Source organism: Watersipora subatra, chromosome 8 (genome assembly GCF_963576615.1).
Source record: "Watersipora subatra chromosome 8, tzWatSuba1.1, whole genome shotgun sequence".
Classification (NCBI taxonomy): domain Eukaryota; kingdom Metazoa; phylum Bryozoa; class Gymnolaemata; order Cheilostomatida; family Watersiporidae; genus Watersipora; species Watersipora subatra.
The window spans coordinates 46,990,572-47,014,006 of NC_088715.1; the positions used below are offsets into that span (position 1 = coordinate 46,990,572).

The 23,435-nt window shown below is 35.2% G+C and overlaps 1 protein-coding gene across 1 annotated transcript; it reads right to left on the minus strand.

Moving 5' to 3' along the window:
- Positions 1-515: 515 nt before the first annotated feature.
- Positions 516-23,391, minus strand: LOC137401525 (guanine nucleotide-binding protein-like 1). The gene is made up of 12 exons (XM_068087923.1): positions 23,334-23,391; positions 19,878-19,989; positions 18,360-18,502; positions 15,141-15,326; positions 14,262-14,386; positions 12,584-12,798; positions 11,393-11,502; positions 8,642-8,801; positions 7,120-7,298; positions 6,002-6,149; positions 2,388-2,528; positions 516-1,253 (listed from the first exon to the last, which is right to left on the minus strand). The coding sequence occupies exons 2-12, from the start codon at positions 19,954-19,956 to the stop codon at positions 1,072-1,074; spliced, it is 1,668 nt and encodes a 555-aa protein (XP_067944024.1). The 5' UTR covers positions 19,957-19,989; positions 23,334-23,391; the 3' UTR covers positions 516-1,071.
- Between the last annotated feature and the right edge of the window lie 44 nt (positions 23,392-23,435).

Consider the following 23,435-nt stretch of genomic DNA (forward strand, 5'->3'; position numbering starts at 1 on the left):
ACAGCTCTTATTATAGTAGAGAACTAGTACCTTTGCAGTCTCATGTCAATAAAGCACAGAGAATAACTATACGTACAAACATTCTGCACTGCTAATAGGCGGTTAATTGGTTTAGGTGGTGGCTCGTCAGGCCGAATTTTTCAGGCCGAAGATTGCATCTTGCAATTTTTTTTCCAACCTGCCACCTTGATTTCTGACAGACACGTTTCTTATTACAGTAAAGATTAATTTCTACGATCTAATCTGTGAAATGAGTTTCTTTTCCTAATGCTATTAGCATGACTTAATACAGACAGACCCAGTCATGATAATAGTAAAATTTCAAGGAAATGTCTGTTCTAAGTCTTGTATATATGTGGTTCATTGAATTTCACTGCATTAACACAAGCAAAGGGAATGACAACACAGAGAGCATGCACTCATCTATAAAAACTGACAATGAACACAACTAGGCAAAGTGGGCTTATAGCCTTATAGCATTATAACCCTTATAGCATTATTACCCATCTCACTTACCGAATGATCAAAATGATCCACACGACAGAAGTCGAAATAATGAATGTTTGCCCACTTCCTGTCGGTGATCTACAGCCACACTGATCAGTAGAGAATTGACCAGAGCATAGAGAGTAATTACTCCTCATTGGCTATTCTCAATAGACTATTGTGTGGCAGTTAGCGGGCAGTAACTGGGATGCCACAAGTAGGATCAATGCAAATAGCTTTCCTTTGAGCTTATCGATCGTCATTGTAAAATTCTTCGATCTCTTTGTAAGTGGCTATTTATAGCCATTCTTATTGTTACACAAACAATGAAAACTGAAAATTGATTGGAGTCAAAAAATGCTGCCATAACACACATTGAGCGGAATTAAATATAAACATTACACAGTTCCACATTCTACTGATAACAAATTAAAGCTAGAGTGAAATAAAAAATATAAAAGAGTAAGATAAACTTTACCATATGAGTATTTTTATATTGCATTAATTATGTTCAATAATCAAGCTTCAAAGTATGATAAGGAACTTAGATAGAGAAAACGGGTCACGGAGAGAAGCCAAAGGCATTTATGAATCATCCGAAAGAAGGGCGAAGGCATTGCTGCAGGCAGCCGTCTCCTCTCCACTCTCCTCACTCTCTGACAGTGCAACCTCCTCCTCTCTTCTTGACCTTAGACCCTCGGCAACCTCCAATCTCTCTAATTGTTTCAACTCTAACCAATCAGCATCAGGATGAGAGGACCAGTATTCTGTAACATGTCAGAATGCCAAATCTCAGAAATCAGAAAAGTGACTTGGTCACCGAGGTGCCATAACTGGATATTCTTTGCTCTCGATACACCATAGAATACATGTATATGGTTGGTGCCCTGAAATAAACATTTTTGTAAAGGAAACTTAGATTTTGGCCAGTCTGTGACTCGACCTAGCTGTAACTCTAGTCTTTTTACTTACGTATTACCACTAACTCTGGATGGTTGCAATAACAAGTGGTTGCAACATTAATGTGTGATATAACTGTGTACAAATGTGTAATACATGAGTGCAACTACTCTGTTGTCTATGGGTGAGCAATGTCCCTCTCAAGTCTCTCTTGCTAAGCTCTCCCTTTATTGTGCTCCCTCTATTTTGCCGACTCCAGGCTGCCTAACCTCGGTAGTGGCTCAGCTGCTTTTATCACCATTTAACTTGATTAAATATATTGATATAATTATGAATCTAACGTGAGCAACGACTCTAGTTACTGGCAGATTTTTGCTTAATGCGGATTGACTGAGATTCTCACTAAACTCATGTTGATTGGTCAACTGGTTTGATAAATTTTTATTTTATTCATAACTAAAGTATTGCAATATAAAGAATAAAGTACAGATTTAAAATAAAACAGAAATAAAATAGATAGATTAGGCTAGCAGTTTAATTAAATCAAAGCGCAATAAATAGTCAAAACTATTCCGTGACACCGACCTTTGATATCCCAAACTTGTGAAATATTACCAAACCATTAAATTTTGTTTTACTTTTTTTAAAGATTAAATCAAACAGCAGATCTTCTCGTGCAATACTTTCCCATTTTCATTAGTAGTAAACACCAGGAGTTGTCTACTCTTAAAAAAACTGGTTCAATTGTATGTGAGACTTTCCACAATTTTGAACAAATGGCGAGAGCCCAAAAAATTTGTAGATACGCTGTTGCTCTAGATGCAACTCTGAGATCATACGTAAATAGCTTAGCCTAACCGAGGCAACTGATAGGCTGAAAGTTAGATCAAGAGAACCCAATGAAAAGAGTTTGCTGATGTTGGAAAGGAATTCTTCTTTGCTGTTTAAAGTTTAAAAATACAAGGTTTCTCACATAGGTACAAACCAGATTATTGACTCACCAATTCTAGAGTGGTATTGAGGAGGAAACAGGTAGATGAGAACTTTGCCCTCCAATGCTGCCCTGAGTATCCAATTGGCTGCGCGATACGAGTCAGTCCTAGCACCCCTCGCTGTCTTGAAGCCCTTCAACTCTGCCAGTTCTGTAGAAACAACAGCATCAATCAGACTTGGATAAAACAAGAGTTTTATATGCCAGTAAGAGTACATTCACAGAGACACTTATGGACTTTGATTTCCATCGTCTTCTGATGTTTTCATGTGATCTTTCGGCAGTTTGCAAAAAACATGCTTGAAAATATGTTCAAATAGCATTAAGCCAAGCAGTGTAAAGGATGTGTACCAGTGTAAAGGATCTTTCTCATTTTTAATCAGATAGCCCACAACACACGTGTATACTTTCAGGACAAATCGCTACACTGCTTTTTCATCAACAATGTATGCATTATTGGGAGGAAGCATTGAGGGCTCCTGAACGCATGCATTATTGGGAGGAAGCATTGAGGGCTCCTGAATCCATGCATTATTGGGAGGAGGCATTGAGGGCCCCTGAACGCATAGATTATTGGGAGGAAGCATTGAGGGCTTCTGAACGCATGGATTATTGGGAGGAAGCATTGAGGGCTTCTGAACGCATGGATTATTGGAAGGAAGCATTGAGGGCTCCTGAAAGCATGCATTATTGGGAGGGAGCATTGAGGGCTCCTGAACGCATGCATTATTGGGAGGAAGCATTGAGGGCTTCAGAACGCATGGACTCTTGGGAGGAAGCATTGTGGGCTTCTGAACGCATGAATTCTTGGGAGAAGGCATTGAGGTCTTCTGAACGCATGGATTATTGGGAGGAAGCATTGAGGGCTCCTGAACGCATGCATTATCGGGAGGAAGCATTGAGGGCTCCTGAACGCATGCATTATTAGGAGGAGGCATTGAGGGCTCCTGAACGCATGCATTGTTGGGCGGAAGCATTGAGGGCTTCTGAACGCATGCAATATTGGGAGGAGGCATTGAGGGCTCCTGAACGCATGCATTGTTGGGCGGAAGCATTGAGGGCTTCTGAACGCATGCAATATTGGGAGGAAGCATTGAGGGCTCCTGAACGCATGCATTATTAGGAGGAGGCATTGAGGGCTTCTAAACGCATGCATTATTGGGAGGAAGCATTGAGGGCTCCTGAACGAATGGATTACTGGGAGGAAGCATTGAGGGCTTTTGAACGCATGGATTATTGGGAGGAAGCATTGAGGGCTTCTAAACGCATGCATTATTGGGAGGAAGCATTGAGGGCTCCTGAACGAATGGATTACTGGGAGGAAGCATTGAGGGCTTTTGAACGCATGGATTATTGGGAGGAAGCATTGAGGGCTCCTGAATCCATGGATTATTGGGAGGAAGCATTGAGGGCTCCTGAATCCATGGATTATTGAGAGGAAGCATTGAGGGCTTCTGAACGCATGCATTATCGGGAGGAAGCATTGAGGGCTCCTGAACGCATGCATTATTAGGAGGAGGCATTGAGGGCTCCTGAACGCATGGATTATTAGGAGGAAGCATTGAGGGCTTCTGAATGCATGCATTATTGGGAGGACGCATTGAGGGCTCCTGAACGCATGGATTATTAGGAGGAAGCATTGAGGGCTTCTGAACGCATGGATTATTGGGAGGAAGCATTGAGGGCTCCTGAACGCATGCATTGTTGGGCGGAAGCATTGAGGGCTTCTGAACGCATGCATTATTGGGAGGAAGCATTGAGGGCTTCTGAACGCATGCAATATTGGGAGGAAGCATTGAGGGCTCCTGAACGCATGCATTATTAGGAGGAGGCATTGAGGGCTCCTGAACGCATGGATTATTAGGAGGAAGCATTGAGGGCTTCTGAATGCATGCATTATTGGGAGGACGCATTGAGGGCTCCTGAACGCATGGATTATTAGGAGGAAGCATTGAGGGCTTCTGAATGCATGCATTATTGGGAGGACGCATTGAGGGCTCCTGAACGCATGCATTATTGGGAGGAAGCATTGAGGGCTCCTGAACGCATGCATTATTGGGAGGAAGCATTGAGGGCTTCTGAACGCATGCATTATTGGGAGCAAGCATTGAGAGCTTCTGAATGCATGCATTATTGGGAGGAAGCATTGAGGGATTCTGAATGCATGCATTATTGGGAGGAAGCATTGAGGGCTCCTGAACGCATGCATTATTGGGAGGAAGCATTGAGGGCTTCTGAATGCATGCATTATTGGGAGGAAGCATTGAGGGCTCCTGAACGCATGCATTATTGGGAGGAAGTATATGCGGTGTATATGGGAACCAGGCTTAAAGCATGCGAAGGCTCATTCTACAGTTTCTAACCAGGTAGGTGTTTAAGAGGCTGGATCTGAGGAACCAGACAGAGTTTTGAAATCAAATATTTTGGTGACCTGGTGGAAGGCATGAATTACATGCCTGTGAAATTTGGATGAAGTCAGTAAAAAAATGTGAAAATGCATAGCATTTACGGGGGGACTACATTAACAGACACACTTAGTGACGGCAAAAATAGTTGGAGCTCCTATTGAAATAACTAGAAATTCATATTCATATTGAAATAACCTGGCTGTTAGAGCAACTAAATGACTAAAAATGTATATTTTACAATTCCTCATCCTGTCAGTAGCATGATGAAACCAATTATATTAATATTATAATTACCTGGTTTTTATTATGAATTTATTTACTTGGCAACATCTTCAACTAAAATTATCTAGCAAAATTTTGATTACGGTAAATCTATGAAACAGTGTCTGCTAGATGCTATCAAATTATACAAAGAGTTGTTAAAAAATTATTTTAATATGATCATTACAAATACACACAACGAATACATGAATGTGTGTGCATGCATGCATACTTGCACACAAAATGACAAAATGGGATACGCTAACAGAGATTCAACTACCTAGATGAACATTTTTGAATACATTGGAATCTTTTACTTTCAATGATGTATAATTTGAAAAAGGAATAGAATATTTAGTCACAAGCCTCTCAGAGTTCACTTTTTATAAAAACCAACTAATAAAGTAATATTTATGATACTAACAGGAGATGACGACCCCGAACAATTTAAGACGAGCAGTTTACAGAGCCGTTACACAACATTTGTAGGCATTTAGAGGGCCAAAAACTTAGTATTTGTGAGAAATGTTAAGTGAACTCTCACATATCACATTTATATTGATTCAACTTTTATGCATCTATCAAACTCATAGCAACTTTGATCACCACACTTCATGATAGCCTCTATGAAACTACCTTCTATTTATAAGTAATAAACTTGGGCTATGTGCAAAGCTGATAAACTTGAAATTACTCATCAATTGCTCATCAACATCAACAAGAATTTGTCATCAACAACACAAAGCTTTTGTTGAATTTCTATATAAAAATAAAATTAATATTTACACAAGTTAATGAGAAAATTAGCTACAAAGAATTAGTTTACAGAATTACAAAAATTAGTTTACAAAGACCCTAGCAGTATCATACGGCTGGGTTTAAATGTATAAAGACATCATAGCAGTGAATGTAATGGCAGAATCCTATAGAGAAGTTTAAGGAGTCGTTCTCTCACCATCACAGATGAGATAGGCGGACCATGAGTTTTCATCAGCAGGTAGCCTGAGGCCCAGTATTGTAGGAAGATCACATCTCTCAGCAATATACTGTACTATGGAGTAAGGCTCACGAATTTGTGATACCGGGTACATGCCAGCAAGTACCTGGTGAAGGATGTCACAAATAGTGTTTTAAAAAGAAAATACATGAAGTAACGACAAGTGAAGTCATACCTTTAAACTCTTTCGCTAACAAATTAATTTCTTTTCCAGGACAGAATTACATATTCTGTACAACCTAATACTGTATTTGACAATGACGCATATAAAATCTCATTGCTTGTAAAACACTAGGGATATAAAAAAATTTTTGATACCAAATTAATCAGCTTAAAATTTAGCATCAGCTGATGACATAAAAAAGGCTACTAATTTGCTGCAGAATCAACTCGGACATTTTTCGATCCTTTCTTATGCTACTGCAAGCGTGTCCCGAGTCAGACGAGTTATCAGTAATATTATATCTTACTGCATTATGATTACTGCTAAGAATAAAATAATTACTTTTACTAAAACTGTTGATCAATAGACACTTGTCCAATGAACAACAATTAACCAAACCTCCTTAGCTGTAATGCGCCTGACATGGCTGGTCAGTGCTCAGAAAATATTGCAACAAAAAATAAAGTTTTTTCAAAGTAAAACTATGTGCAGGCATGTAGTTTACAAACTAAACTAAACGTAGCATTGTTTGTAAACTAAACTACGTTTAGGTTAAACTAAAATGTTTAGTTTTAAACTAAACGTAGTTTAGTTTAAAACTATGTTGTAAACATAATTTCTATTGGCTCAACACATGCACATAACTGTTTTCTTACGTTCAAGTACAGATATGATGAGCTAGTTTATTAACTACTCCCTAATCAGATACATTTTGTACGAAGCCTACTAAAGCAGCAACACCCGACTCTTGGCCATAAGCAAACCCTGTGCCGATCCTTACTAGGCGGCTCATGGTACGCAATGAGTTAAGACAGCTAAAGACAGCAGAGTCTACCTGTAAATAAATCATCCATACTCACTATGCTTGCCAATGCTTACTACTAAACCATGTTTCTAGTGGCAGCATGATTACCTGTATAGCTCGAGGAGCTGTGGAGGGAAAAACAAGGCCGGGGCAGTCACACAGCTTCACATTCCTTGTAAGGAATATAGTCTGAAAGTGTTTGGTATGACCAGGAGTACGCGATATGCTAACTACCTTATGTCCCATCAGTCCATTTATCACAGAAGATTTGCCAACATTAGGATAGCCTGGAAACAAGAAAAAAAAGCTCCTTACTACAGAACCAAGGCAAATAAACGGCTGTCATACTAGACTGCAGCTAATGAATTTTCCTGAAAGTTTCAGCTGTTTTCATAACACGAAGTGCTATTACATAATCCAGTTTCCAGATTCGCTTCATATTTTTAATTGACACATGTTGTCCAGAGCAAATATTCAGTCAGAATTCGACAATGGAAGTTAGTCTATACTTGTATTTGCTTCACATGTTGAAACAGTTGTATGTTGAGTCAGTTGTACATCAAGACAGTTGTATATTGAGACAGATGTATGTCAAGACAGATGTATGTCGAGTCAGTTGTATGTCAAGACAGTTGTATGTTGAGTCAGTTGTATGTGAAGACAGTTGTATGTTGAAACAGTTGTATGTTGAATCAGTTGTACATCAAGACAGTAGTATGTTGAGACGGTTGTATGTTTAGTCAGTTGTATGTTTAGTCAGTTGTATGTTTAGTCAGTTGTATGTTGAGACAGTTGAACGTCAAGACAGTTGTATGTCGAGACGGTTGTATATTGAGTCAGTTGTACGTCAAGATAGTTGTATGTTGAGACAGTTGTACGTCGAGACAGTTGTATGTCGAGACAATGGTGTGTTGGAGCAAGTATTCTAATACAAATTCACTGTATTTTATTTAATTCATTTTACTGCTAAAAAATTTTTAATGCTAAGAAAATATTTGCCATATTTTTTTTACCGTAATTTAAATTACATGCTGGGAAATTGACTTAGAGGCAATCGGAAATAGTGGTTTGGCTGTACAATGGAAATATCAAAGGACTACATAAAAATTTTAGTAACATTAAAACAAAAAGGTTATTTATTCGCCACATTCAACACTTGCCTGTCTTTTAAAGAGTTGAATTGAGAATCTATAGAAACAAGTAAATATTGAACAGGTAACCCCACAGAATATCCCATAATGCAAGAGATCTACTGAAGTCTTCAACTTCTCATGTCTCTAATAACATGAAGATGCATATTTAAAAATGCGAGCGAGGTGTTAAAGAAAAAAAGTAACACACAATATTATAATGTAAAACTATAACGTTCCATGAGAATGAAGCCCAAAGTGTTCACCATTTGAAATCACACCATACTGATCTTTGCCTTGCTATAAAATATGTGTCGGGTATAATTATTACTTCCTTCCCAAGGACAGAAGTGACGTACTTGTACAGCTTAGGGTTGAAGTGTAAGGGGGCATATCTGAGACCAAGAAATATCTACAGTAATCTATTGCTACTTCGCGGCTTCAGTACTTCACATATAAATAATAGCGAATGACAAGTTATAGTATCACCAACTGCTCACCTATGCAGCCCACAGTGAGCACTCCATCTTTATACTTAGCATGTTTGGTGTAGGTTAGGTCTAATTTAGCTATGTTTCCGCCCTTCTCTTCCACCTCACAATCTGATTGGTCAGAATCCTCCTCATCAGCATTAATATGCATATCATCTAGGATCTTACTCTGGGAATACATACAAGGCTTCACGTACAACAAGTACACCCCAGAACAGGTAACACTAGTAACGTTTTAAAAAATCACTTAGTTTTGCTGTAAAAACCAATCATACAAGCTCTAGAATAATTAAAAATAATTAGAATGTAACGCGAGTCAGCCAAATTTGAATGGTTGACAAACTAACTAATGATACAAACAGTCAAACCTTTACTTACGAGTACAGTCAAACCTCCATCTAAGATTACAGTCAAACCTTTACCTACGAGTACAATCAAACCTTCATCTATGATTACAGTCAAACCTCTACTTTAAATACAGTTATGAATACAGTTAATACTTATGAATAAGAATTAAGCTAAAGTACAAGCTAAAGTACAAGCTAAAGCAAGTTGTACCGTGTATCTCAATTACCACCTCTACCTCTGAATCTATGAATAATCAATATTAATCATTCTAAGAGACAATAAAAATCTTTTTCACTGATTAATCTTTACTATAATAAGAGCCATGTCATTATGTTTGTTTCTCCGAAGTAATGCTTAAAGATTAAGAAAAATATTGTTTACACCAGGATTCGAACTCAAAACTTGTGGCTTGGTAGACCAGGCCAAAAGTTTTGTCTTCTGTCGTCATTTGTTGTCGTCTGCTGTCGTCGTCTGTCCGGCTATAACGATTCCAATATAGGAATGAAAAATGCACCCCGTACTGAATTTGAACGTACAAAGATTGCAACCACAAATTTATAAACACGCGCACCTAACCACAAGGCTAAGCCAATCTTACCATTCCTACCACTCCTATTATATACTTTAGTAAATTTTTCTCGAAATAAAAATTTCGGGAATCGGTGTACTGATTAGAATGAAACTACGAAAATGCTGATATTCTATTCATCGAAATCCCTCCCACAACGTATGAAAGAGATACGATTCTCGCAATCACTCAGTTCAGCTTTATTCGGTGAAGTTATTGTAAAAATGAAACGGAAAACCGATAAGTGATAAAATTTTAGCTTATGACAAAGTTGATGGTTGGTTTAGTAACATATACACTAAAACATAGTAAACTTTAGGTTAATTAGTAAGGTTAGTTTAGTAAGCTAAATTCCTTTAAGTGAAATTCAACGTTTATGTTATACGTCTGTCTCGAAGGGAATAACTCCCTAAGGTACATACTGCACAAAGTACATTGTAGTGTTACATTTTCTTGCAGATTATAGCCACTAAATACATTAAAATTACTATAGGTAATTACAGCTACCAAGGCTAACATATTATTTTGTTACTAATTTTTAATATGTAGAGTACACAATTTTGAAAATTTTTATCAAATGGTGTTTACATTAGATAATTACTATGGGTTCCCATAAAACTCTATACAAAAATTTTGCCTTACAATGCCACCACTAAAACGAATTAAAATCATATAATTGTATAACCAAATAATTTTTCATGGTAATCGTAGCAAAACCGACTTTATTTCGCGATTACTTGCTAATTATTTCACATTTACATTTAAACACCTTTACATTTGTTTTATTTTTTTCTTAATTTATTTCAACAAAACACTCTTTTCCTGATATGAAATTTAAAAGTTACAATTGTAAATACTGTATATATGTTAAATAAGAAATTAAATAAGAAAATTAAATAAGAAAATTTTAAATGTTAAATAAGAATAAATTTTCTGTTCAAAGACTTTTTTATTACCCGGGCAGTGCTGGGCATTCACTAGTGTGTTATAAAAGTTATTTTTTACAGAAAGTTTAGATTTTTAACAATGATTATGCATATATATATATTTCTCAAAGTTCGTCTTCTATCCGTTGTTGTACATGTCTATCTATGGCTATTAAAGTCTTGGTATAAAGAGTCCGTAAAGCAGAAGGTTTCATCTCTATAACTCCCTTGTGCCAGTTCGACACCTTACTAACTAAGCCACACAAGCTTGATAGATTCACTAGGCAATTATATATGTCGCTATATTGGAGCAAATAGGCTACAGCTTTCGGTCACGACGCAAAGCCATGGCGGCACGTCATGAGGTAGCTCTTATTAGTAAGCTTACTCAAACTATTCATTGGCAATGTGCAAAGCTAATAGCAAGTGGCAGGCAACTTTCATTACCTCTCATTGTTTATAAGCTGATTTTTAATACCCGGGCGACGCCGGGTAGTACAGCTAATTATTACATATAATTTAAATTTTCAACATTGATTATACGCGCATTTATTTTAATGCTACAAGTTACCTTGAGCATTTACTGAGAACTTACCAAAGTTCATTAGCCAAGAGAAAGCATAGTGCTTTCATAGTGCTTTCCCTTCATGTGTAAAATGAGCTAACTTTGTTTAAAAAGGTTTGACTGTATGTATAATTTTTATCCTTAAGAATCGTGTAAAATGCTGTTTCTCTCCCACCATGAGGTCATCCATTCAAAAGCAAAAACATATTTTTTAAATAATTTATGGTTACCGCCATAAAAGAAGGTTGTTTCAAAACATACGACAAGATAAAACGTGGTTCAACGAAACCATACACTTTCAACAATAAACATGCATATAAGTAAGTTATTGTCTGGTAGATTCATCTACAAACCTTCCATGAGTCGATATTCAGCTCTCCCTTGACAAGACTATTACAGACTTCCCAGAGTTCAATTGGACCGACTGCTCCTGGTCTCTTCCGTCGTCGTCCTGACTGTTTACCTATAAACACAGAATTTTTTCCATTCCATTGTATACGAAATTTTGTTAAGAACATTTCAAATGTAATGGTGTGCGAGATAAACTGGAGTTCCTTTTCAGAAAAATAAAATGCTCATTTACAACATTGTTACTCATCGTGAATTTAGTCAATATCCATAAACTATATATATTTATCCTCATTTTAGCCTGATCTAAGTATGTAGACCAAACAGAGAGACCAAAATGTTAGAGAAGAGACCAAATGTAGACCAAACACCTATGAAATTACGATATTGAATGATTATTTACGTGTTTATGTGTTTAAAATTTGACAGATACTTTTTTTGCTTTTAAATTTCTGTGTTCTGAAGGTTCAATTGGATTCAGACCATAAGTTAAGCATTGTCTTTAGTAGCGGAGTTTTATCGACAGTCTCAAATCAGTGGTTCTCTAAAGCCATAAAGCAACTAAACCAAGGTATTTTTAATGCTATCAATAACTTCCTGTGCAAAATAACCCAGCATGGACTGAGAAGTTTTAAAAAATTCCGTCGTTTGTATGTAATTAAAAATGAAACCGAGGCCGATGTTTTTTTTATAAGCTAGTTAAAAGGTAATTTTGTTTGCTAAGTCTTGACCTCCTGTTATCTTATTATCAATGTAGGTTGTAAATATATAGCGAATACAACCTACAGAAGTTATACAAAATGTGCAATATTTTCTATTGTACATATGAAGGCTTCTCACAATCGTATATGTGATAATTATTGCTTCTCGCTTTTTTCATCATACAGGGTCAGGCTGGAGGCTATGCATTACGATACACACAACGTAAAGTAGTTAGTGTTCCTATTGAATAGGTTGAGTTGATCTGGTTGTTGTGTGCTCTTGTTATTTTACAATACAAACTGTATTATGATACATTCTGATGTACCTTCATTCTATGCAAAGTAAGATTGTTTCATCCTATAACAGAATACAGATTTGTGAAGGAATTGAAGATTTTTAACCATTCTGGCCTTAATACCATTTAGGCACACAATTATTCAAGCCTACAGAGCGTATTCGATAGCTAAAAAAGACAAGGGCTTCTTTAGGTATACCTTTAGCCAGTAGAGTTCTTGTGGAGGGATCTTTAGGATAGGAGGTAAATATGACCACCTTCAGCTTTGGAAACTCTTCCAGAAGGTAATTCTTCCAGGCTATGGCCACAGATGGTGGCACAATGTCGCATTTGTTCAGTATTACAATGACTTCCTTCCCAAGGACAGAGGTGACATACTTGTACAGCTCAGGGTTGAAGTGCAAGGGGGCATATCTGAGATCATATATATCTACAGTAATCTATTGCTACTTCGTGGTTCAACTTTTGCACCTTCAGTACTTCCAGGGATGAAAAATATTTACTTTAAAAGATTAAAAGAACTAAACTAAAATCAATATAGTATATATGAAGGTCTAAAATGTATAAATCTGTATTAGGCTCTGATTCAGTGAGATCCTCTGACAGCATTATTATAGTGATAACAATCGTTACGACTCGCTCTTCTCATGTTACGCTTTGTGGAATGTAAAAGTACAAAGTACTTGTCACACCCTTCGTCATGGCTCTGAAACACTCTCAATCCTCAAAATTGCCTAATAAACTTAACAAGATGAAAATGTTTAATGAAAAGGAACTTGAAAAACGAGTTTCTATTTTGCAAGGAGCACTGGTCCCGATTAACTGTGAAAAATGAGGAATTACTGTATTATTACTCAGTGGTAAAATTGAGGAATTACTGTATTATCACTCAGTGGTAAAAATGAAAGACTACTGTATTATTACTCAGTGGTAAAATTGAAAGACTACTGTATTATTACTCAGTGGTAAAATTGAGAAATTACTGTATTATTACTCAGTGGTAAAATTGAACAATTACTGTATGATTACTCGATAGTAAAAATGAAAGACTACTGTATTATTACCCAGTGGTAAAATTGAACAATTACTGTATTATTACTCGGTGGTAAAATGAGGAATTACTGTATTATTACTCAGTGGTAAAATTGAACAATTACTGTATTATTACTCAGTGGTAAAAATGAGGAATTACTGTATTATTACTCAGTGGTAAAATTGAACAATTACTGTATTAATACTCAGTGGTAAAAATGAGGAATTACTGTATTATTACTCAGTGGTAAAATTGAACAATTACTGTATTATTACTCAGTGGTAAAAATGAGGAATTACTGTATTATTACTCAGTGGTAAAATTGAACAATTACTGTATTATTACTCAGTGGTAAAAAATGAGGAATCACTGTATTATTACTCAGTGGTAAAAATGAGGAATTACTGTATTATTACTCAGTGGTAAAATTGAACAATTACTGTATTATTACTCGGTGGTAAAAATGAGGAATTACTGTATTATTACTCAGTGGTAAAATTAAACAATTACTGTATTATTACTCAGTGGTAAAAATGAGGAATTACTGTATTATTACGCAGTGGTAAAATTGAACAATTACTGTATTATTACTCGGTGATAAAAATGAGGAATTACTGTAATATTACTTGGTCGTAAAAATGGACCCATAAGAAAAATATCTGTCAAGCCACTTAAAATTGAATCAATTTAAAGTTTTTCCTAGCATTGTACAGCTATTTACTAAATCAATTTTATCATAGACTGTGGTATAAGAAAAATTCTAAATGGATAAGGCTTTTACACAAAACTTTAACACACTGGTGAGACATCGAGAAAGAAAATGCAAAGGTTAACTGGTTCTCACCGAACATCAATAATGTGAAGGAGGATGTCAGACATTTCCAAAACCCTCCATAGTTGCCTCCAAGTTTCCAAGTTCAACTCGACATAACCTAGTTTATGGTCTCGTCTGAACCTCTCGCAGAAATTCTGTAACATATAATTCTGTGTCATTTATATAAGTCATTTTTTATATATATATCACCATATAGGTCCTTTTTATATATATCATATAGGTCATTTTTTATATATCTCATATAGGTCATTTTTCATATATATCATATAGGTAATTTTTTTATATATCAAATAGGTCATTTTTTATATATCATACTGGTAATTTTTATATATATCATATAGGTCATTTTTATATATATCATATAAGTCATTTTTATATGTATCATATAGGTCATTTTTATATATATCATATAAGAAATTTTTCATATATATCATATAGGTAATTTTTTTATATATCATATAGGTAATTTTTTATATATATCATACTGGTAATTTTTTATATATCATATAGGTCATTTTTATATATATCATATAGGTCATTTTTTATATATACCATATAGGTCATTTTCTATATATATCATATAGATCATATTTTATGACATTCCACGATGTGTGATATCACGCAGCTTAGTTTGTGGTCGTCTCTAAATATTTTGAAAGATCTCTATAAAACATTAGTTGATGTTTATAAAAATCTTTCTATAAATCATGCAACACGTAACCTAATTTATAAACACTTGTGAACAACTCACACTTTTTCGCAAATTCTTGTTAATAGTCCTTTCTGAACACTTGAAAAATATTTTCACAACACATGGTCTTGATTTCTGACCCCTTTAAGGCCTTTAATATGATGTGTCTCTCCAATGTAAATGATGTTTATATATACCTGAAAATATTTATGTTCTTGCTCCTCGAGTGTTTGAAGAGTTAGACTGTGGTCCCAAGGTGGCCGAACAGGAAACATTATTGGTGGGTCATAAAAAGACTGAGAACTGGCTTCCATCTCCTCTGGTGATCTTCTAGCATATGAACGCATAGCAATCTCTTTATTCCTTTGTAGTTCATCCTTGCTCTACAGCAAGCAAACCTACTCTCAGCGTCAATGAGAAGACAATTCCATCAATGGTATTCATCCATGAAATATGGCTGTTGTATGAAAATCTTTCATATCTTAGAACTCAGTTATTCCTAGCCAGTTTGAACATGCGCAATATAAGATGTGGGCTAAATTGAAATCGCGGGTCGCATTTGCATAGACTGTTATACATAGGATCAATTGCAATGAGAGAGTGCGGTGAAGTACTTGTGCTTTATTCAATCAAATGCTCACGGCTGACTGACTGAAAATACATGACACAGGAAACAATTTTGACTCACATGTATGATGCAATATACTACATAAACTTGTATGCATATACATATATATATATATATATATATATAGCTGGATAAACCGAAGTACACATACAAACTTTTAGATTTATATGCAAATATATATAAATCTAAATATATAATGTATATATACATGTAAATCTAAAAGTTTGTGTGTGTACTTCAGTTTTTCCAAGTATAACTATTAAAATCTGAGAATTAAATGCTCGCATCCAGCTGGATTTGATCTCGGTACCTCCTCTTCACCAGGCAAATATCTTACCAACTAAGCTACGCGAGATTCATGGATTCATAGAGTGACATATGTCGCTACGTGGGTGAAAATACGCATTGCATTATTTTACGGCGCAACGGCACTAAAGCTTGCTCTCATTAGAAAGTACTCCAAGTACTAGTTTATTTAAAGGTTGGCTTGTAAATCTTCTTTTACGTAAACTCCACTTAATGTGAAGAATTTATGTTTTAGCTTATGTAAAGAATTTTTGTTAAAGGTTGACTTGCAACAAAATTCACATTACAGTTATTTAGTATCAAAAGATTTACCATGTTTTACTCTGTTGTGTTGTAGGTGCAAAATATGTGGAAATGTGATTACAAGCTATTAAAAGCTCAGAAACGAAAAGCCGCCGTAGATTGGAATCAGTTTATTTGTCTGACATAGTCATTACATTTGGTTACTGTTTTGTCACATGATGTTCTCACGTGAATTGAATGGCCAATAAAAGGCTCAATATAAAACTTATTGTAGCACTAGTTTATGACAAACACTTCGGGTTTTACCAAAGACCCTGTATCAAATATAGATACTCGCTACTTTACAGTTTTGTTTCGGCTTGGTCTAATCATCTAGTCGTATTCTGATCATGTGACCCATACTTCGCGAATAATTTCTGCAGAATTTTTCGATTATCACAGGTGGCCAACAGGCTCGTCATGTTTACCAGAAAATGATATGTACTCTTTTGAGCTAAGGTTAAAAATTAAACGAATTTTCACAGTAGGTTTTAAGATATCAGTGCTCAAAGTGACATCACTACAATGATGATGAAATAGACGAATAAGGACAATAGACATGGTTTTATTGAATGTGTGAAGTACATTATATTTTTGAAAACATTTTGACGAATGAGGTTGCATGAAAGTGTAAACGTAAGCCATTTTGTTCAACTACGTCCCATTTGAGCCGTTTTGGAAAGAGATTCTAATCTATGGCAGTTTCGTGATGGCTGCGATTAACTGTTCGTTTTTGAGCTTTTAAAAGCTTGTAATTCCATTTCTACATATTTTGGACCTACAACACAGCAAAGTAAGACATGGTGAATCTTTTGATACCAAATAACTGTAATGTGAATTTTGTTGCAAGTCAACCTTCAAGGTTTTGCTTCGCATTACTTAAAAAATTCCACAGCGTTAAGTCGGTGCAAGTTCTCAAATACGATTTCAATAGCGAACATCTCATAGTTAGCTTTGAAAATACTGGTTTCTCTCTCTCCGCGTTTGGGAGAGAAAACGACGTGTAGGGTTATCTCTATTATATATACTAGTAACCTCACAGTCTAGCGTGCTGTGGGAGAAAATCAGGTGTGCCAAAAAAATGCAGAAAATAAGTAGGTGCACAATTATTCAGATATACCCAAAGACGGTCGATTGGTACAGGTGTTAGAGCAGGGGTTCGAATTAGGTCCGCTGGTTTCCCCCGTCCAGACTATGAAAACTCTATTCCCCCTATTCTATCAGGTTCCTTTTGCTTTCAATCTGCATACTTCTTCATATTTTGTCATTTCTGCATTCCACAGCATCAAATATTAAGTATTACAGCCTTTAGTAGTTCAACTATTTTTATAAAGGTCTGGTCAGCATCTTATTGGTGAAACGAAAATGGAAAATCCCCAAAGCTATAGAAAGTATGATGAAACTATGAATCACAAGATAGTACACAATGTAATAAACACCCAGATTATTAATAACAAACAACAATATGCAGCGTGTAACTATTATGCACAGCTTTGCAAATACAATGTATTAGCAAAAATTTATAAATAAAGGCTGGAATTCCCCCCTGAAAATTTCCCCCTTGGGGGAATTCCCCACCATTTGGGAACCACTGTGCTAGAGTGTCGGTCTACCTAGCTGAATATCACGAATTGGAGTCTCGTCGAAAGCAATGTTTTATCCTAGCCTTTAACCTTGGCTTCGAAGAAATGAACGAGCAGACAAACACCGCCCTTATTATAATAAAGATATGTTTTTGATTTTACACAGACTTTTTTCTTTGCAGCATAAATCTTGCTGTATAGAAAAAAGTGAAAAACAAATTTAAATTAACATTGAAGGTGAGCGTTCCCTTAACTTAACATAAATTTACCGTAATAAAGAACCTTAAACTGAATGAAAGTAGTAAGAAAAAAGAGAAAAGTTGACGATACAAATAATAATACTGCAGTCACTGTACAGTCATTAAATTAAAAAGGTTAGTTTTTTTCCTTTTTAAAAGGCCAGACTTACAAACTCACCAAAGCGGTGAGTTTTAGAAGATCTTAGAATGGATTGGAACTATTTACATGTATTTTACTGCTCATATAATGTAAAATCCTTACAACGTAAATGTTCCCAGAACGGACTATTTACGTCGTAAGAGCATCTGCTGTAAATACTGAGACTTTTAAGCAAACATAAATATACCAATTCATATGACTTCAAATTTAGCTATTACCTCCTCTTGAAACTCAAGTTTGTATCTGTCTCGTGTAGCCTTTTTTGATGACGCTCGAGTGCTTGACAAATCTTTAGAGGTTGGATCAGATGGATCCTCCTCCCATATATCGTGAGTCAAGCCAACATTTCCATCTTTACTACCTGTATGTAAATAACACTAAGGCTCAACAATAGCGTATATAGAACTGTAACAGGAGTCTTCTGTAACCCTGTTTAGTTGAATCATGGTAAAATAGTTTGATACAAGGTCATTCAGCCACACAACTTTTACAGACAACACTTCCATGGAAATAGAGTTACAAAGTGACTATTCTGTATACACAAGCCACTTATAATAATTTTTTATTTTTAGCATTGACCAATAGAATTCCTTATATAACAACCAATAGCAATAATAAAAAAATGCTTGCCATGTCTGTTACCTTTTAAGAAATTAACTATCAGCATTACTAATAACTAGCAGTAAACCTGTCAATGCCCGGGAATTCTTTCACGCTCAATCGGATAGTCAGCAGGTAAGTGTTTAAGAGGCTGGTTTTAAAAAACAACGTAATTTCGAGAGCAAATATTTTCGACGTTCTAGTAGAAAGTAAGAGCACCGATTGTCACAGAAAAGCGCAGCCTCAATGGCAGCGAAAGGGATCGACAACCTAAAGCTAAATAATAATTGTGACAACACATTGTGGGAACCACAACCAAGTGTTTTTTTATCGCAGGTCATACTTTTGACACCCTGTTTTTCATAGTTCTATTATTCTTTGTGTATTGAATATAGGCTCATTCGAAAGCCAAGACTCTTAAGTACTGAAATATATGATAAAAGTACTTGTGTAATTGATGTGCCTTAATTTGCACAGATTTGTTTAAACTTTTGGATATTTTTTTAATCTATATATAAATCTCAAAGTTGGTTGTCATTGTTGTTCAGTGTATGGCCAACTATAGCAATTAAAATATAGTAACTAAAAAATCCTATCGCAGAAGATTTATCTCGAAGCTTCACATTCACAAGGGGACAAGCTATCCCATTAAGTTACTTGAGATGCAATGGTTTCATTGAGTTATATGAGTCATTATCTGGGATAAAATTCGTGTAGCGACGCCGCAATACGCGCAACATCACTAAAGCTTGCTCTCACATCTCTTATTAGTAAGTTTAGCAATACGGGTACTAGCTCACTCAAATTAGCCAACGGTAAATACATCATCTGCCACTGTTTATAAGCTGGTTATTAATACCTGTGCAACGCTGGGCATTCGGCTATATTATAATAAGAGCTGTGTCTATGCAATGTACGGGTCTGTCCGAAGTCACGGTTAGAGGATAAAGGATTGCGCAAAGCAGGATTTGAACTCATGACCTTCGGCAGCCCGACACCCTAACAACCGTGCTAATTGACTACCTTCTAGTCTATCAGAATAATCGAACATATAATTATTACGCCTCATGATTTCTAATGAGGCGCTATACTGCCAGGGTACTAGTGTACCATAATGTATCAAACTGGGCTCATACCTTGAAATTGTTTCTCTTGTCGTTTTGCTTGAAGTTGTAACTTTTTTTGTTTCCCACTGAATGGTTTCTTCCGTGGCATTGAGCAAGGACTTTAAAGTATGCTTTAACACGTCTGAAAAACAAGGTACAGCTATTTTCGTCACATTTAACACAAAAATAAGAAATAAAACTAGACAATCTATATCCAGCAGAGTTAAAACTTGGCTATTTACCATTACAATTATTTATTATTAGAGTTATTTATCACAAACAGGGTATTTTTATCATGTTCTGATCAGTTCTTATGCTTTTATGTATATGTCCAGCTTTAAGAATTTTCGACTCAGACTTCTATAGTCATTGTAATGTCCATAAAGTGACTCCAATACGATTGATATACCTATATAAATGTACAAACTTAGGGGTTGAAGTTATCCTTTTGTTATAGTCATATGACCGAGATTATTGACCTCTGGTCAGAAAGTTTTTATCATCTGTGCTTAGATGAAAAATTAAAATAAAAATGTTGTTGATTAAACCTAAATTTGGAACTGTTTATTATTAAGCATACTATTATAATAATAAGAATATTACTTTAAGAATAATATTATTATCATTAAGAATGACTAGATATTACAGCCCTCATCGAAATTCTGACATCTGGCAAAAGATAGGCTCGTTGATAAAAAAGTAAACCATTTATTATTCCAAATTGTTAATTTTGTAACAATAGTTCGAGGTGTTGATATCTAAAAGTAATTCTGATAAATATCTTTAGATCTGCAGATATTTTGTAGTTGAAAAATGAAAATAATTAACAAATAAATGTTTAATAGCAATAAGTTATCCATATTCCGATTTGTGTGTTTGTGTAACACACAATCTAGATCACCTATTATCACCTCAGTATCAGGAGCCAGAAGCCAAATAGCAAGGTAGTCATTTAGAACAGTTACTATATATCTAGCAAAGACCACATGTATATTTAAATTTTAAGACCGATATTGAAACATTCCCTAGATGTTGAAAGCTCATTGAAAATTTGCTATGTTAATTTTTCTGCACTTTAAATTTCTTACAAACTATACCTAGTTCCACATGCAAGCGACAACTCACTTATCCTATCAATTTATCTACATAACCAACATATTTCAGAGTAAGCTTTTCTTAAGCTCTCTGCCTTTCTTGAATAAAATGACAGAGGTTTTAACGTTTTTGATCACTACTTGTGCATAGCAACCCTCTCAAAAAATGGTGAATAAATGTATCACTTTACGTAACTTTTCTTAATTACTCTCTGTTATACTTCAGTGTTTTAGTTACTATATTTGCAGAGCTTGACACGTTGGTTTGGTGGTAGGGATAATTATACTTGACCAAAATTATGCAGCACGTACATATAAATGTCAACAGGTAGTATATATAAATAGTAATGTGACTTCATGTAAAAAACATCTGGTGATACACAATGATTTACCTGCATGTGGAAGGTATGCTGACTAGATAAATAAACAACCACATAAAATTATTATCAAAGTGTTATTGACAAAACTGCCCTACTGATGCGATCTCCAGTATTTTGCGTTGCCAATAAAATACAGTAAAATAACTTTTGATGTTTTTGATGCGCTCATTACTACACTCGTTCATCATTGATTGACTTTGGTACTTTTTGTTTTTAAAGATACATCATTTTTATAGCTTTTTATCTGCTGCTATTGCTGACTTTACATCATTTGCAATCAAAATTTTCCCGTAGCTTTTTGTTTGCTAATATTACTTTAGCTCTTGAACATGATTCTCAGATAAATTCGCAATTATTTCAATTTCTAAAACAATTTCTTTTGTCCAGTTTTAACTGAATAAACTTACAATAAACTGAAATCTGTCATATCCGCATATTTGTGTGCAATATATGAGCGTTTAATACTCTTGAAGATACTTTTGTATCTTCAGCCTTCCAGAACAAGTGTTTCAATGTCTTTAGAATTATTTTCCAGTTGGAGTTTCAGTTCCAAGTAGCAGTTGGATTACCAGTTGTTTGTGCGAAAGAATTATTTAAAGCTTTGAATTCACCAAAATGGCAAATCGTGATAAGGCTCATGTTGTATGGAAGTATTTGCAAAAGCAAATAGCATAATGGAGAAACACCTAAACCCTCAAAGAGATATGCAATATTACAATGTGGACAAAAAGCACCTGGTACATCAGAGGACTATCAGGAAAGACTGCAATCGTATAAAAAAATTTAAATGAGTCATCATTTCCAATCAGTAAACTCCAATGATGTACTTAAGACAAATTCGGTCGATTGCTAACCTTCTGCAACATATAGAACAGAACCTAAGTGCCTAAACATTTTCTCACAGGCTAACAGAGATATGTATGAAAGAGAACAGCTTTAATGACTCAGCTCTCTTTCCCAAGGGCCTGCTGAGGCTCTTTCTTTTCCCTCTGTTGCTGAGGCTCCTTCTCTTGCGTCTGCAGAGCCTCTATTGCCCCTGCCTATGGAGCCTCCTCCATCATCAACTGAGCTTCTTCTACTTTCCTATCTCAACTGCTGAGCCTCTATATTTAAGGACTATCAAAACTTGCAACGGCATGGGACCAAGCAATGAACATTGATGACCGTTTGAGTAAGGGTGTAACTTTTATCAGCTATTTTAACTTTTGTCATTTTAAATTATTGTTTAGAATTTTGTTAGTTGGGTATTTTAATTGTTTGACTTATAAAATAAAGAAGTAAATTTTACTGATAAATATCAGTATTTCTTACAATAGCTTAACACCTTCACGAGTAATTGAACCAGTGATAATCACATTAGTTCACACGAGCTAAGCAATGTGGCAAAGTGAACATAGTCAAAATAAAATAAGATGACAAAGCAAATTGAACACTGATGTTGTGAGTGGATTCGATTTAGTGATATGTTACATAATTCCTCTAAAACCACTCAAATGCCTAACACTTGCACTATAATTGAATGTCTAAAATTATAAAGCTTGTTTTAAACAGATAATAGGCTAGTGGTAACTCTTAGTAACATCACCCAGTAAATATGCATCAGTTATTCCCTCAACATAGCTATTAGCACAAAATTTCACAAGAAAATTCCAAAACTTATTTAATTCTCATAGTCATGCCCAAACAAATGAAGCACACCTCATTTTTTTACAATGAGATGCTAAGATTGCTGCAATCCAGATAATCTTGCATAAACCATAATGTGTAATTTTATCTAATCGTTCTATTCGGCTAAACATAAAATTTTTAAGTTGAACTACAGCGACAATAATAGTACATTGACAGCCGTCTACTAAACTAGAGTAAAATAATGAAAGCAACGACACGCTGTGTTAATTAAGTTCTGCTAAAATATTTTCAATGATCTTTTATAGCTACTGTAAAATTGGCAAATGCTATCAATACCACATTGCGATAGTTGATAACAATATTTTACTGAACTTCTAACGTACCTAATCGCGGTTTTGCCCTGTACTCAAATCTGAGCAAAAATCCCCTGACTCACGTTTTAATGAAAATATATAATGATTGAGCGATTCAACTTTTTGTCGTTC

Coding starts and splice junctions, on each gene's coding strand:
- LOC137401525 (XM_068087923.1), bottom strand. CDS start 19,956: ATGCCACGGAAGAAACCATTCAGTGGGAAACAAAAAAAGTTACAACTT. Junction 7,299..8,641: donor GCTCACTGTGGGCTGCATAG/GTGAGCAGTTGG, acceptor TCTTGTTTCCAG/GCTATCCTAATGTTGGCAAA. Junction 6,150..7,119: donor CAGCTCCTCGAGCTATACAG/GTAATCATGCTG, acceptor ATCCTTCACCAG/GTACTTGCTGGCATGTACCC.